Source organism: Thamnophis elegans, chromosome 16, assembly GCF_009769535.1.
Source record: "Thamnophis elegans isolate rThaEle1 chromosome 16, rThaEle1.pri, whole genome shotgun sequence".
Lineage (NCBI taxonomy): Eukaryota > Metazoa > Chordata > Lepidosauria > Squamata > Colubridae > Thamnophis > Thamnophis elegans.
Genome location: NC_045556.1, coordinates 2,238,295 through 2,252,000, shown reverse-complemented (window position 1 = coordinate 2,252,000; position 13,706 = coordinate 2,238,295). Strand labels below are relative to the sequence as shown.

The 13,706-nt window shown below is 43.7% G+C and overlaps 1 protein-coding gene across 1 annotated transcript in view; it reads right to left on the bottom strand.

Moving 5' to 3' along the window:
• The window catches only part of LOC116519268 (thrombospondin type-1 domain-containing protein 4-like), a 61,568-nt gene extending 49,851 nt beyond the window's left edge, over positions 1-11,717 (bottom strand). Inside the window, exons 1-3 of the mRNA XM_032233107.1 lie at positions 11,600-11,717; positions 8,235-8,304; positions 2,124-2,560 (exon numbers count right to left, since the gene is read on the bottom strand). Coding sequence (XP_032088998.1) covers positions 2,124-2,560; positions 8,235-8,304; positions 11,600-11,628 — 536 coding nt within the window. The 5' untranslated portion in view covers positions 11,629-11,717. The remainder of the gene's footprint in view (positions 1-2,123; positions 2,561-8,234; positions 8,305-11,599) is intronic.
• Positions 11,718-13,706: the final 1,989 nt, after the last annotated feature.

Below are 13,706 nucleotides of genomic sequence, written 5' to 3'. Positions count from 1 at the left end.
GGATGGATGGATGGATGGATGGATGGATGGATGGATGGATGGATGGATGGATAGATAGATAGATAGATAGATAGATAGATAGATAGATAGATGATAGATAGATAGATAGCAATAGCAATAGCAGTTAGACTTATCTACTGCTTCATAGGGCTTTCAGCCCTCTCTAAGCGGTTTACAGAGTCAGCATTATTTCCCCCACAGTCTGGGTCCTCATTTCACCCACCTCGGAAGGATGGAAGGCTGAGTCAACCTTTGAGCCGGTGAGATTAGAACCGCTGAACTGCAGATAACAGTCAGCTGAAGTGGCCTGCAGTACTGGCACCCTAACCACTGCGCTACCTCGGCTCTAGATAGATAGATAGATAGATAGATAGATAGATAGATAGATAGATAGATAGATAGATAGATAGATAGATAGATAGATAGATAGATAGATAGATAGATAAGAGATATAGATAGATGGATGGATGGATGGATGGATGGATGGATGGATGGATGGATGGATGGATGGATGGATGGATGGATGGATAGATAGATAGATAGATAGATAGATAGATAGATAGATAGATAGATAGATAGATAGATAGATGATAGATAGATAGCAATAGCAATAGCAATAGCAGTTAGACTTATCTACCGCTTTATAGGGCTTTCAGCCCTCTCTAAGCGGTTCACAGAGTCAGCATTATTTCCCCCACAGTCTGGGTCCTCATTTCACCCACCTCGGAAGGATGGAAGGCTGAGTCAACCTTTGAGCCGGTGAGATTAGAACCGCTGAACTGCAGATAACAGTCAGCTGAAGTGGCCTGCAGTACTGGCACCCTAAGCACTGCGCCACCTAGGCTCTTGTAGCAGGAGTTGTTATGTAGCGGGAGTTGTTAACAATCTTAGAAGCGACCTCAAAATGCAGTCGATTGCACAGATCCCAGCTGACCATTTGTGGCCCCACTGATATTCCTGTCGCCAGAGGGAAGGTTTTTGGAGAACGAATGGGAGAAACATTTGAAATGAGAAATTCTGATTCGGAGAATGAGGAAGAGCCCTTGTTTACCATTATTTGTTCCATATGAAGTGTTGCTTCTGACTTTCCTTTGGCAGGGGTGGGAGAGAAAATTTTGTTTCAATGCTCCAAGCATGCAGACATCTGCATCTGAGCTTGTTTGATGTCAAGTCCTTTCCCCACAGCTATAAAACTTAGCGGGACAAGTCTGCGCCTGACTTGTCAGAAGCTCCTATTGCAACCGGTCTCTATCCTACAATTGGAAGAAGACCCATCCCGACTCTAGAGGAAATGTAGTAATCTCTCAGAAGTATCTATCTATAACCTTTCACCGAAATGCCGCCTTGTTCAACTAGTTTACATAGTGAGAATGAAAGAAAGCAAATTGAGGAAAATGCCATGTGTCAATACATACCTGCAATTAAGTGATTTAAGAAAAAGCTTCAAACTGACTAGCTGAGAGCAGAAACAAACAAATTGGTCTCTAAAAAACAGGCAGGAGGGAAATGGTTTCATAATAAGTGGGGGGGGGCAACCAGGTAAAGGGCCTGCGTATTGCACTCATTCTCCATAAGGCGGACCTTACAACTGAACTGTGGAGAATGGTTGGAAGATGGAGGAGGAGGTGGAAGGAGAAGAAAGAAGAGGGAGGAGGAGGGGAGGAGGAGGGAGGAGGAGGAGGAGAAGATGGAGGAGGAGGGATAGGAAGAGGGGAGGAGGAGGAAGAGAAGAGGAGGAGGAGGAGGATGGGAGGAGAAGAGGAGGAGAAGGGGAGGAGGAGGGAGGAGGAGGAGGAGAAGAAGAAGAGGAAGGGAGGAGGAGGAGGGAGGAGGAGGAGGGGAGGAGGGAGGAGGAGGAGGAGGGGAGGAGGAGGAGCGGAGGAGGAGGGGAGGAGGAGGGAGGAGGAGGAGGAGGAAGAGGAGGAGGAGGGGAGGAGGAGGAGGAGGGAGGAGGGGAGGAGGGAGGAGGGAGGAGGAGGAGGAGGAGAAGAGGAGGAGGAGGGAGGAAAGGAAGGAAGGAAGGAAAGGAAGGAAGGAAGGAAGAAGGAAGGAAGGAAGGAAGGAAGGAAGGAAGGAAGGAAGGAAGGAAGGAAGGAAGGAAGGAATAAGGAAGGAAGACCTACCTTCTTTCTGATTTGGGGCTACGTCTCCGGGACTGAGAAACTTGAGTGCCTCTTGAGGTTCCTCGGTTCCAATAGCTGTCGTTGCGTCCTTCTCCAAAGGAGGCAGAAAGGGCAGCCCGTGCGGGTTCCTCGTTTCTGTGCAGAGGCACCGATGTACGGATGGCCGAGATGATGTGACCAGAGAAAGGCGGCAGGGAGTCTTCTTGTGGCAGCTGATGGAGGTGGCCCAGCGCCCTCCCCGAAGCCGAGTAATGCCCAGGATTGTGGGAGGCCCTGTCATAGTAGTACCCTGGAAGACATGGCCGCATCTGCACCATCACTCCGCCACTGCAGCTTCTGGAGCACGCTGACCAAGGTCCCCAACTGCCCCAAACCCCAGGGATTCCTCCACTCTCTTCTTCTGGGGCAACGCTCCCATCTTTTATCCTTTGGGGCACCTAGAAGGGAGACCAGAAGAGATGAATGAGTGTTTTCAAAGTAGACTAGGTCAAGATGAAAGGATTTATCTTACACCGTGTGTAATTCAAGTTTGGAATTCTCTACCACAACGTTTCTCAACCTGGGCCACTTGAAGGTGGGTGGACTTCAATTCCCAGCCAACATGGAGTTGACGTCCACCAATCTCCTAGTGGTCCAGGTTGGTTACCAGCTTGGCTGCTTCCAAAAAGGGTTGGACCAATTCATGTAACTCATTGAGATTCACGACTATGACTGAAGGCCATCTTCTGGTGGGCTTCCATAGGCAGCTGCTTGTCTTCTGTAAGGACAGACTCCTTGAGTAGATGGGCCAGGAGTCCAATCAGCAAATCCCTGCTTATGTCCTTAGAGGTTTCAGGATTCCAGAAACGCTGGTTTACCATTGGACAGTGTATTCATTGAGTTTTGAGAGTCTCCCTTCCTATCTTCTACTAAACTTTCCTGTAGCAGAAGAAATGAAGCTGGCAAGGCAGATTTGTTTGATTTGATTTGATTTCATTTCATTTATATGCCGCCCTTTTCCCCAAAGAGGACTCAGGGCGGCTCACAATTCAAATCAGGGAAGGGGGGTACAGACAGAAAATAAAAAGACGAAACATAACAATACATAATTTAAAAACACACAACAGTCATACCATTCGAGTTGGGGGGGCAACAGCTCTTTAGCCCCAGGCCTGTCGGAACAGCCAGGTTTTAAGGGCTTTGAGGAAGGCCTGGAGGGTGGTGAGGGTTCGAATCTCCACGGGGAGTTTGTTCCAGAGGGTCGGAGCAGCCACAGAGAAGGCTCTCCTCCGGGTAGTCGCCAGTCGACACTGGCCGGCGGATGGAATTCGGAGGAGGCCTAGTCTGTGGGATCTGATCGGTCTAGTGGAGGTAATTGGCAGCAATACCAGCAATTCCCATTCTTGAGAGAACCCTGATGCCAAAATAGAAATCTTATTGATATGGTCATCTGCCTATCATAAAAGTATATAACTGATAGAAGTATAGAAGTAAATTAAAAGAAAACAGTAGGGCATAGTTATAATAGGTAGATTCCCCTACAGACAATGCCAATCTGTTTTAGACAGCTTCAAATATCTATTTATATCAAGTAGATACCTGGGCCACATTTATTTTCTTTTATTTATTTCATGTATTGGATTTATAGTGCCACCTATTCGCACATGGCGACTCAAGTCGGCTTACAGAATATAAAACCTCATTTTAAACAATAAAACTAATGAAACATTGGATATTAGGCGATGTAACCCTAATGATTAACATTACTTACTTAATTAACAGTGAGAACAATTAATCAGTGGAACAGCTGGTCTCCAGAACTTCTGGGTGCCTCCATCACTGGAGGTTTTGAAGAAAAGTCTGGACAGTCACTTTTCTAAAGTCCACTAGGGTTTCCTGCTTGAGCAGGGGGTTGGACTAGAAGACCTCCAAGGTCCCTCCCAGCTCTATTCTGATTGGGTGGGATTGAATGGATCTTCCACACAGGGAAGCTGGATTGGCTGAAACACTTTTGGCCACTAGAAGATATAACCAACCATGTCTACAGAGAAGAATGGGGGAGGGGGGGTGCTGCCTGGCCTCACAGATGGATTCATTTTGTGATCTAATTAATCAACTGCATCAGGTAAAGGAATTTTCTGAGTTTTAGTTTCCAAGCTGGGAGGGATTCAGAAATTAGGAGAATGAGTAATTTTACAATCCAGAAGGAAAAGCTTGAACTCTGCTTGGCAGCAACTAGCAATAAGTCCACAGCAGCCGGACACAATACAAACACACACACAAGAGCCCTCCCTCGGGCATCACAGATCCCCACAAACCGCTTCCAACTTCTTCTCTGCACACGTCTAACTGACCCTCACTGGAGAGGAGGATTTGTCAAAAATGTACTAACAACATAAGCTAATTCAGTGTCATCTTTATTTGTTACAATGCATGCACAGATTTTTTCTGCCAATGCAATCCAGATGTTTCTCCGTTCTGAAATGCAACTTCACATTTATTAGTCATGACATCAAAAGAGGAGGGGGGGAAGAGTCTGGGTGACTTTAGCACGTGTCCCTTCCGAAATCTGTCTTGTTTCCCCTTCCCCATCGATTGAACTTTTGGCACAAAAAGAAAGCAAGTTTGGCCAGAAACATTAGGAAGGACAAAAATAAAAGTATTCACAATGGATGGTGGCTGATTCTAACCGGATCACAAAAAGGTCCTTCAGAACATCACAGACATTCAACCTGCAACTCTCTAAACCAGGGTGGTCAACCTTGGCCAAGGTTAAGACTTGTGGACTTCAACTCCCAGAATTCCCCAGCAAGCAGAACCCAAAACGGCCAATACCTCCTCCTTTCCTCACCCAACATGCCCCCAATCATCTCCCCATCACAGAAGGGAGGTTCTAAGCATCCCATATCTAGGCAGGTAAATGTCTACGGAGATTCTCAAATCATCCAGGTCATGGTTGTTGTCCCAAAGGTGTTTTTTTTTAAGGCAACTGGACTTCCTTGTTGTTGTGAGCACCTGAGGGTAGGACAAGAAGCAATGGGTGGAAATTAATCAAGGAGAGAAGCAACTTAGAACTAAGGAGAAATTTCCTGACAGTGAGAACAATTAATCAGTGGAGCAGCTTGCCTCCAGAAGTTGTAAATGCTCCAATACTGGAAGTTTTTAAGAAGATGTTGGATAACCATTTGTCTGTAGTGGTGAAGGGTTTCCTGCCTAAGCAGGGGGTTGGACTAGAAGACCTCCAAGGTCCCTTCCAACTCTGCTATTCTATTCTATTCTCTCCTCTCCTCTCTTTTCTCTTCTCTATTTTCTTTTCTTTTCTATTCTACTCTAATCCAATCTAATCTAATTTATATTCTATTCTCTCCTCTCCTCTCTTCTTTTCTCTTCTCTCTTTTCTTTTCTTTTCTACTCTACTTTAATCTAATCTAATCTAATTTATATTCTATTCTATTCTATTCACTACAAGGAGTAGAAAAATGGAAGGTGTTTTCCTTGAACACATTCTGCTTCTCATCCAGAACTGAAGAAACCTTTTGGATGAGAAGTGAAACGTTCTCGAGGAAAATCCAGTTGCCTTTTGTAAAAGCATCTCGGGGACATCTAGGCAGGTGGGACCAGAACATTTTGGGTTTTTCAAGCAGGAAGCAGGGACTTAAAAGCATCACCTCTAAATGTAGACGTTGATGATCACCAAAGTGCTTGGTGCTCTTCTTTTGGGGGGGCAGGGAGGAGGCGGCTGGGCCTTTTCCTGCTAAAAGACCATTGGTGGTACTTAGAGGAGCAGAAAGACCAGTCATACACACCAACCTCCTGATGCCCGCAGGATGACTTGGATTGGCGCCAGTCAGAATAACTAATCTGCCTGAGTTATGAGCTGCCTTTCCATGGCTGCTGTTGGACTTCCCGGCCTCTGAATTATGAGATTCACAGCTCAAGGGTGATGAAGGGAAGCAGGAAAGGGAGGTTAAATGTTAAGCAGGCCTACAAAGCTTGCGTCCATTTTTCACATTTGGAATCAACACCTATTAATTCACCTCGGGCTATTTGTCTGCCAGCACTGGAGAATTCCCACTAAAAAATAATAATAATAACAGCCACCCCAAATGCAACAGTTAAAAGTCATATTAATAGCCACTTAATAGACTCTCCCTTAACTATTCGTTTCTACATTTCTGAATTATGCCTTCACGGAGTCAACTTCATATATATGCTAAGTAGGAAATAATGGTGAGATAATTGCTCGAGGCAGTCATCCATTTTCCTAAATGTGTTCTAGCTCTGACTTTCATTCAAATATTCTACTCTAAGACAACCATCAACAACCATTTTACGTCCTTTCCAAAGCCATTTCCATTAGACCGTGAAGGAACAAGATTGAGATCTCACAACCTGACCTATAGTTGTTGAAACTGTGTGTGAGCCCTTGAAGAGACAATATCTATGGTGGGGGCCGAAGGCACAGTTATTCCAAGAATCCAAATATGAACTGAGACCTAAACAGTGATGGTATCTAACTATAAGTTATTCTTGATCAAGGTGGATTCTAAGATTCTATTTTACTCAATAGATAGAGGTAACAATCTGTCTGTCTGACTTTGGATGGTGATCCAGAGAATATTTGGGGAGATATGCTTCCCCCCCCCCCCCGGTTACCTAACAGAATACAGAATAACAGAGTTGTAAGAGAATAGAAATAGAAATAAATAGAAATAAATAGAAATAGAACAGAACAGATCAGATCAGAACAGAACAGAACAGAATAGAATAGAATATAGGGATGGGATGGGATAGGATAGGATAGGAAAGGAAAGGAAATAGAATAGAGAGAAGTAGAAGTAGAAGTGAAGTAGAGTAGAGTAGAGTAGAGTAGAGTAGAGTAGAGTAGAGTAGAATAGAATAGAATAGAATAGAATAGAATAGAATAGAATAGAAGGGGTAGGATAGGATAGGATAGGATAGGATAGGATAGGAAATAGAATAGAGAGAATAGGAATTGGAATTAGAATTAGAATTAGAATTAATTAGAAGAATAGAGTAGAGTAGAATAGAGTAGAGTAGAATAGAATAGAATAGAATAGAAGGGGTAGGATAGGATAGGATAGGATAGGATAGGATAGGATAGGAAATAGAATAGAGAGAATAGGAATTGGAATTGGAATTAGAATTAGAATTAATTAGAAGAGTAGAGTAGAGTAGAGTAAGAGCCAAGGTGGCGCAGTGGTTAAATGCAGCACTGCAGGCTACTGCTAGATCAGCAGGTCAGCGGTTCAAATCTCACTGGCTCAGGGTTGACTCAGCCTTCCATCCTTCCGAGGTGGGTAAAATGAGGACCCAGATTGTTGGGGGCAATATGCTGACTCTCTGTAAACCGCTTAGAGAGGCCTGAAAGGCCTATGAAGCGGTATATAAGTCTACTGCTATTGCTATAGAGTAGAGTAGAGTGTAGAGAGTAGAGTAGAGTAGAGTAGAATAGAATAGAATAGAATAGTTGGAAGGTACCTTGGAGGTCTTCTAGTCCAACCCCCTGCTCAGGCAGGAAACCCTAGACCGTTTTAGACAAATGGTTGTCCGACAGCCTCTTCTTAAACATCTCAAACAAGAGTGTCCTTTTTATCAAGTCTAAAACCGTTGAGATTCTTTCGTCCAAAGTATGTAGCAACTGTCAACCAGACATGATCCCACATGGCCAAATGAGAACAGAAGAGACCTCAAAACTGGGCAATGCCTGGAAAAGACCACCAGCCCCACCACATCTGTAGAGTCTTAAAGGACTTTGAGAGGACAAACAGCCTGGACTAATGTCACCCAGATCTTTGTGCATCTGTAACCTTGAAACATCTCCCAGCAAACTCGTTCTTTTGGAGCACACAGAGAAGGCTGGAGCCAAACCAGATGTAGAAAGTGGACAAAGATTCCTTCCACCCAAACGTGAACTCCCTCTGATCCTTGAGAACGTCCGTACAAGTGTTTATGCTTAAAACCCTTGATGAATTGGGAGCAGGAGAGGAATCTGGTTTATCACAATCTCTCTGGATCAAGTCCAGTCCTTGGCCATGTGTTCTTCCAGAGCCGGTTCCTTGCATAAAACACACACACACACACACACACACACACACACACACCACTTACCTTTCTGTGATCGACGGAAGGCTGCGGAATGACCAGCTGAAATCCAAGCACAATTAGGGAACTCAGAATCCTGCAGGGGCAAAAGAGATGGTCATTGACTTCCCTGCTTCACGAGGGAGGGAACCCAACCACAACTTTCTGGTTAAATGTGGACTGCATCTCTGAGGTTTGCCCCCCCACCCCCCACCCCGAAGGCCACAGGTTGCACACTCATAGCACTGATGGTGTAACCTAGCTGGGTCATGAAACGTCAGCAAGGAAACAGCTAAGCACCAAGAAAGCCACCGATTAAATATTTTCAAGCCAAAGCTAAAAGTCCTTCAAATTTCAACAATCGGATTGACTGTCCCCAAACTGCTTTTATTCCCCCCCCCCCACTCTAAATCACACACTGGATTTTGCTTTTTAAATGTTTCACTTCTCATCCAAGAAGCTGCTTCTGTTCTCATCCAAGATAGTGATATAGAGAAAGAATTTATTGTAAATAGTATTATTAAAAAAAAACATGTATACCAAAATGGAAAAGCTGTTACAAGTGTAAATGTGTGCTTTGTGTTTTTTTAATGTTGGGAAATGTAATAAAGACTATTTTAAAAATCAGTTCTCCTCCAAAAAAGTCTCATTCAAGAAGCGAAACATTTTCAAGGGGGGAAAAAGCACCTTTGGGAAAACCATGACTTGGATGATTGAGAATTCCCCTGGACAAATCTGATGGACTCTTAACACGCTTTTTTTTCAAAGGAAATACACTCATCCTGGCATGGGTGTGTGTGTTGCAAGTGTTTATGTGCAAAGCAGGGATGGGAAACAAGGCTTACGTTTCGCATGTCAGAGCGACTCAACTTAGAAAAGTCCTATCAATTTTCCGTTTTGAGCAAAGGGGGAAGTTTGACAGGCAGATTTGCATCCAGCTGTTCCCCTTGCAGACTAACCAATTGTTCCCCTCGTTTGCTGCTTGAAATAAAGCATGATTACCATTTCACACAAGTCAAATTAGGCTCGCGCGGTTTGCCGTGCCTAAATTTGTACATTTTTTTCTATATGGTTTTTTTTTTGTTTCGTTTTTCTGTTCCTGAATTTTTACCAAAAAAAAATAGTCTCTTCCTATTCTACAGGGGATTGGATGCAAGCTGGCAACATTGAAATCCAGGAAGCCCAAACAGCCAAGGGAAACTTGGGGGGGGGGGGGAATAAATAAATAGCAGTTATAGCAATAGCAGTTAGACTTATATACTGCTTCATAGGGCTTTCAGCCCTCTCTAAGCAGTTTACAGAGTCAGCATTATTGCCCCCAACAACAATCCGGGTCCTCATTTTACCCACCTCGGAAGGATGGAAGGCTGAGTCAACCCTGAGCCGGTAAGATTTGAACAGCCGAACTGCCGAACTGCAGAACTGCAGTCAGCTGAAGTAGCCTGCAGTGCTGCATTTAACCACTGCGCCACCTCGGCTAAAACCCGCACGACATTTTGGAATGGAATATGAATGGGGTTTCACTGCCAAGATATTTGTAGAAGTGACATCAAGGATAGCTTCAAATCTGGGATGCCCCAGTCCCTGCCAAATGTTTGTTAACAAAAGTTGGACGTAATGAAGAAGAATGCTATTTAAAAAATGCATTCATTTCTAGCCAGCGTAAGTTTTGCAATCAAATTAAAGATCTGGAGCATATCCTTCCCACCTTGCTTCCAAAAGCAAATCTGACTTTGCTGTGTCCTTAAGAAATTGGGTGAGTAAGCGGTGAGGTCAAAGCCTCCCTCGATTTGAGCTGATTGCTACGTGGGCATAACTGTACCCACGTACGCAGCATTGTTTTCCTGGAAATAATAAGGAAAGGAATAGCCACCGCTTTCTTCCGGATGTGATTTTATTTTCCGGTCTAACCTTCAAATCTAGAAAATTTCCCTTTCAAGTCACATCTGACCAACCTCTTAGTTTTTTCTCTACAACAAGCAGGTTGGATCAGAGAAAGAACATAAGCCAATTTGTCTCACAGGTGTTGCCCAATTTAAGTTCATGGTTAAATAAATAAATAAGGCCACGCTTGGAATTCTGCATTCAGTTTTGGTCACCATGATGTAAAAAAGATGCGGAGACTCTAGAAAGAGTGCAGAGAAGAGCAACAAAGAGGATTAGGGGGCTGGAGGATAAAAAATATGAAGAACGGTTGCAGGAACTGGGTGTGTCTAGTTTGATGAAAAGGAGGACTATGGGAGACATGATAGCAGTCTTCCAATATCTCAGGGGTTGCCCCAAAGAAGAGGGAGTCAAACTATTCTCCAAGGCACCTGAGGGTAGGACAAGAAGCAACGGGTGGAAACTAATCCAGGAGAGAAGCAACTTAGAACTAAGGAGTTAATTAGAACAATTAACCAGTGGAACAACTTGCCTCCAGAAGTTGTGAATGCCCCCAACACTGGATGTTTTTAAGAAGTTGGCTAACCATTTGAAATGCTAAAGGGTTTCCTGCCTAAGCAGGGGGTTGGACTAGAAGACCTCCAAGGTCTCTTCCAACTCTGTTATTCTATATTCTAAACGAGGAGAAAATCCACCAAAAGGCTCTCTGGAACAGTTATAAGGTTCAAAACCAGTCCAACCAGCCCATCAATATTATCCTTACCAACCTAGACAGTGAAATGATTTTTTTTCTTTTGGTGAGTCACACATTCCTAATAAAGATTTGAACCCCCCTTGGCTATCTTAATCCTACTTTAACAAGGAATTCAACCAGGTCTGAAGAAATAAGATTTGTTTTTTACAGTCAGTGTCGGAATGGTGTTTTTCAAAATAGCAATAGCAATAGCAGTTAGACTTATATACTGCTTCATAGGGCTTTCAGCCCTCTCTAAGCGGTTTACAGAGTCAGCATATCGCCCCCAACAACAATCCGGGTCCTCATTTTACCCACCTCGGAAGGATGGAAGGCTGAGTCAACCCTGAGCCGGTGAGATTTGAACAGCCGAACTGCAGAACTGCAGTCAGCTGAAGTAGCCTGCAGTGCTGCATTTAACCACTGCGCCACCTCGGCTCAAAAGGCCACTGTACTTTCTTTGGGAGTTCTTTTTGCCTTATAAAATTTTTGCTTCTCACTCAACAAGTTCCTTCTTGGGTGGGAGAAGAACAGAAGAAGCTTCTTGGATGAGAAGCAAAACATTTTCAAGAAAAAAAGTAAGTCCAGTGGCCTTCCGAAAATCACCCTTGGGACCCACCATGATCTGGATAATTGGCAAATTTCCACAGACATTCTTCCACTTAACAATTGTGTTATTAACTTAACAACTGCAGTGATTCACTTAATGACTGTGGCCAGAAAAATGGGGCATAACTCATTTAACAAATATCTCGGAGAATAGGCCAATACTCACCTCAAAGACCCCTTAAAATTGTCTCGCATAATTCTTGACTCTGAAAATGAGGTGTCCGAGAACCAAGGGTTGGTTTCCAATTTATTGAAATGGGGGGAGGAATTATAGAAAAATCCTGAGGAAAATAACTACAAAAAGAGAGAGAGAGAGAGAGAGGGAGGGAGGGAGGGAGGGAGGGAGGGAGGGAGAGAGAGAGAGAGAATAGGATTAGTTTCTCATCGTCATAAACAATGCTTTTCAGAATTTCTGTGAAGATGAAATAGTGGTAGGAATACCACTTAGTTATTAATTAGGGGCTGTGATGTGTAATTAATAGGAGAAACAAAAATGATATAAAATATGTTCACCCCACTAAGCTCCAATTACAGATTTCGAAGAGTCATAAAATTAGGAGACTTATAACCCATTTTTTTTCACCATCAACTGAATTTCATTGAACTGAAATTTCATTTATACAATTCGTGGCCAATGGCCACTTCTTAATAATATAAAGTTGTGCTCATTTTTCCAAAAAGACAAACTATATATATGCTCATTTTTTCCAAAGTTACCTACATTTTTATCCCAAGTTATCCCAAATTCACCTCATTTATATCCCGATTTTCCAAAATGAGCTAACGTTAAACTAAGTTCGGCTCATGCTATGCTAATTTCCCCAAATTTATCTCATTACATCCCATGTTTCCAAAACTAGCTAACTTTAAGCTACTTTTAGCTAAGGTTTAGCTAATGCTATGCTACGTTTCCCAAAATTATGCTCTGCTCTTTATTCCGAAATAAATCTGGGCTAATTTTCCTCAAAACTTATCCAACGCTGAACCAGTAATACACCCATCTTCTTTCTGAAAAAAAAAAAATTCTCAACTCTTCCCAAAGCATGATGTACCTCATTTCCCCCCAAATAAAACTTCTCTGGATAATAAGCCCAGTCGGGTTTTGAGCGCATGGACTAAAATAAGCCCTCCCTAAAAATATTGCAACACAGCAGCAGCCTGGATCATGCGCGCCACTTCCTGCACCTCAAAAATAATAAGACCTCCCCAAAAATAAGGCCAAGCATTTATTTCGGGGGTCAAAAGAAAATAAGACGCTGTCTTATTTTCAGGGAAACACGGTAATAAAAACTTTAAAACCCCAGCTCTGTCTCTCAGCTGTCATTCCCAAACTTCACACCATCCTCTCAGGTGGAGAACATCCAGGGGTGGGTTGCTCTCGGCATTACTGCCAGTTCGGTGCACGCAAAAATTTTGCACGCCCCGCGCATGTGCGTATTTACACAAAAATAGGTCTGCACATGCGCAAAATGTTTTTAAAAGGAAAAAAATTGCATGTGTGCAATTGCAAATTGTTTTTGTGCATTTGCAGAACCAAAAATCAAGATGGCAGCCCTGTAGGAGAACCGATTCGGGGGCCATGGAAGGCCTGGGTCGTTACTCTAACCCTAACCACTACCGGTTTTCCTGGGCTGAACTGGTAGGAACTCAACTCTGAGAACATCCATTTTTAAAATAGCAATAGCAATAGCAGTTCGACTTATATACCGCTTCATAGGGCTTTCAGCCCTCTCTAAGCGGTTTACAGAGTCAGCATATCGCCCCCATAGTCTGGGTCCTCATTGCACCCACCTCGGAAGGATGGAAGGCTGAGTCAACCTTGAGCCGGTGAGATTAGAACTGCTGAATTGCAGATAACAGTCAGCTGAAATAGCAGTTAGACTTATATACCGCTTCATAGGGCTTTCAGCCCTCTCTAAGCGGTTTACAGAGTCAGCATATCGCCCCCACAGTCTGGGTCCTCATTTCACCCACCTCGGAAGGATGGAAGGCTGAGTCAACCTTGAGCCGGTGAGATTAGAACCGCTGAACTGCAGAACTGCAGTCAGCTGAAGTGGCCTGCAGTACTGCACTCTACCCACTGCGCCACCTCGGCTCCTATTTCTTAGACATATATACAGAATCAGCCTCTTGCCCCTTCCTTCTTTCCTTCCTTCCTTCCTTCCTTCCTTCCTTCCTTCCTTCCTTCCTTCCTTCCCACTTATTTCTTAATCATATATACAGAATCAGCCTCTTGCCCTTCCTTCCTTCCTTCCTTCCCACTTATTTAGCAA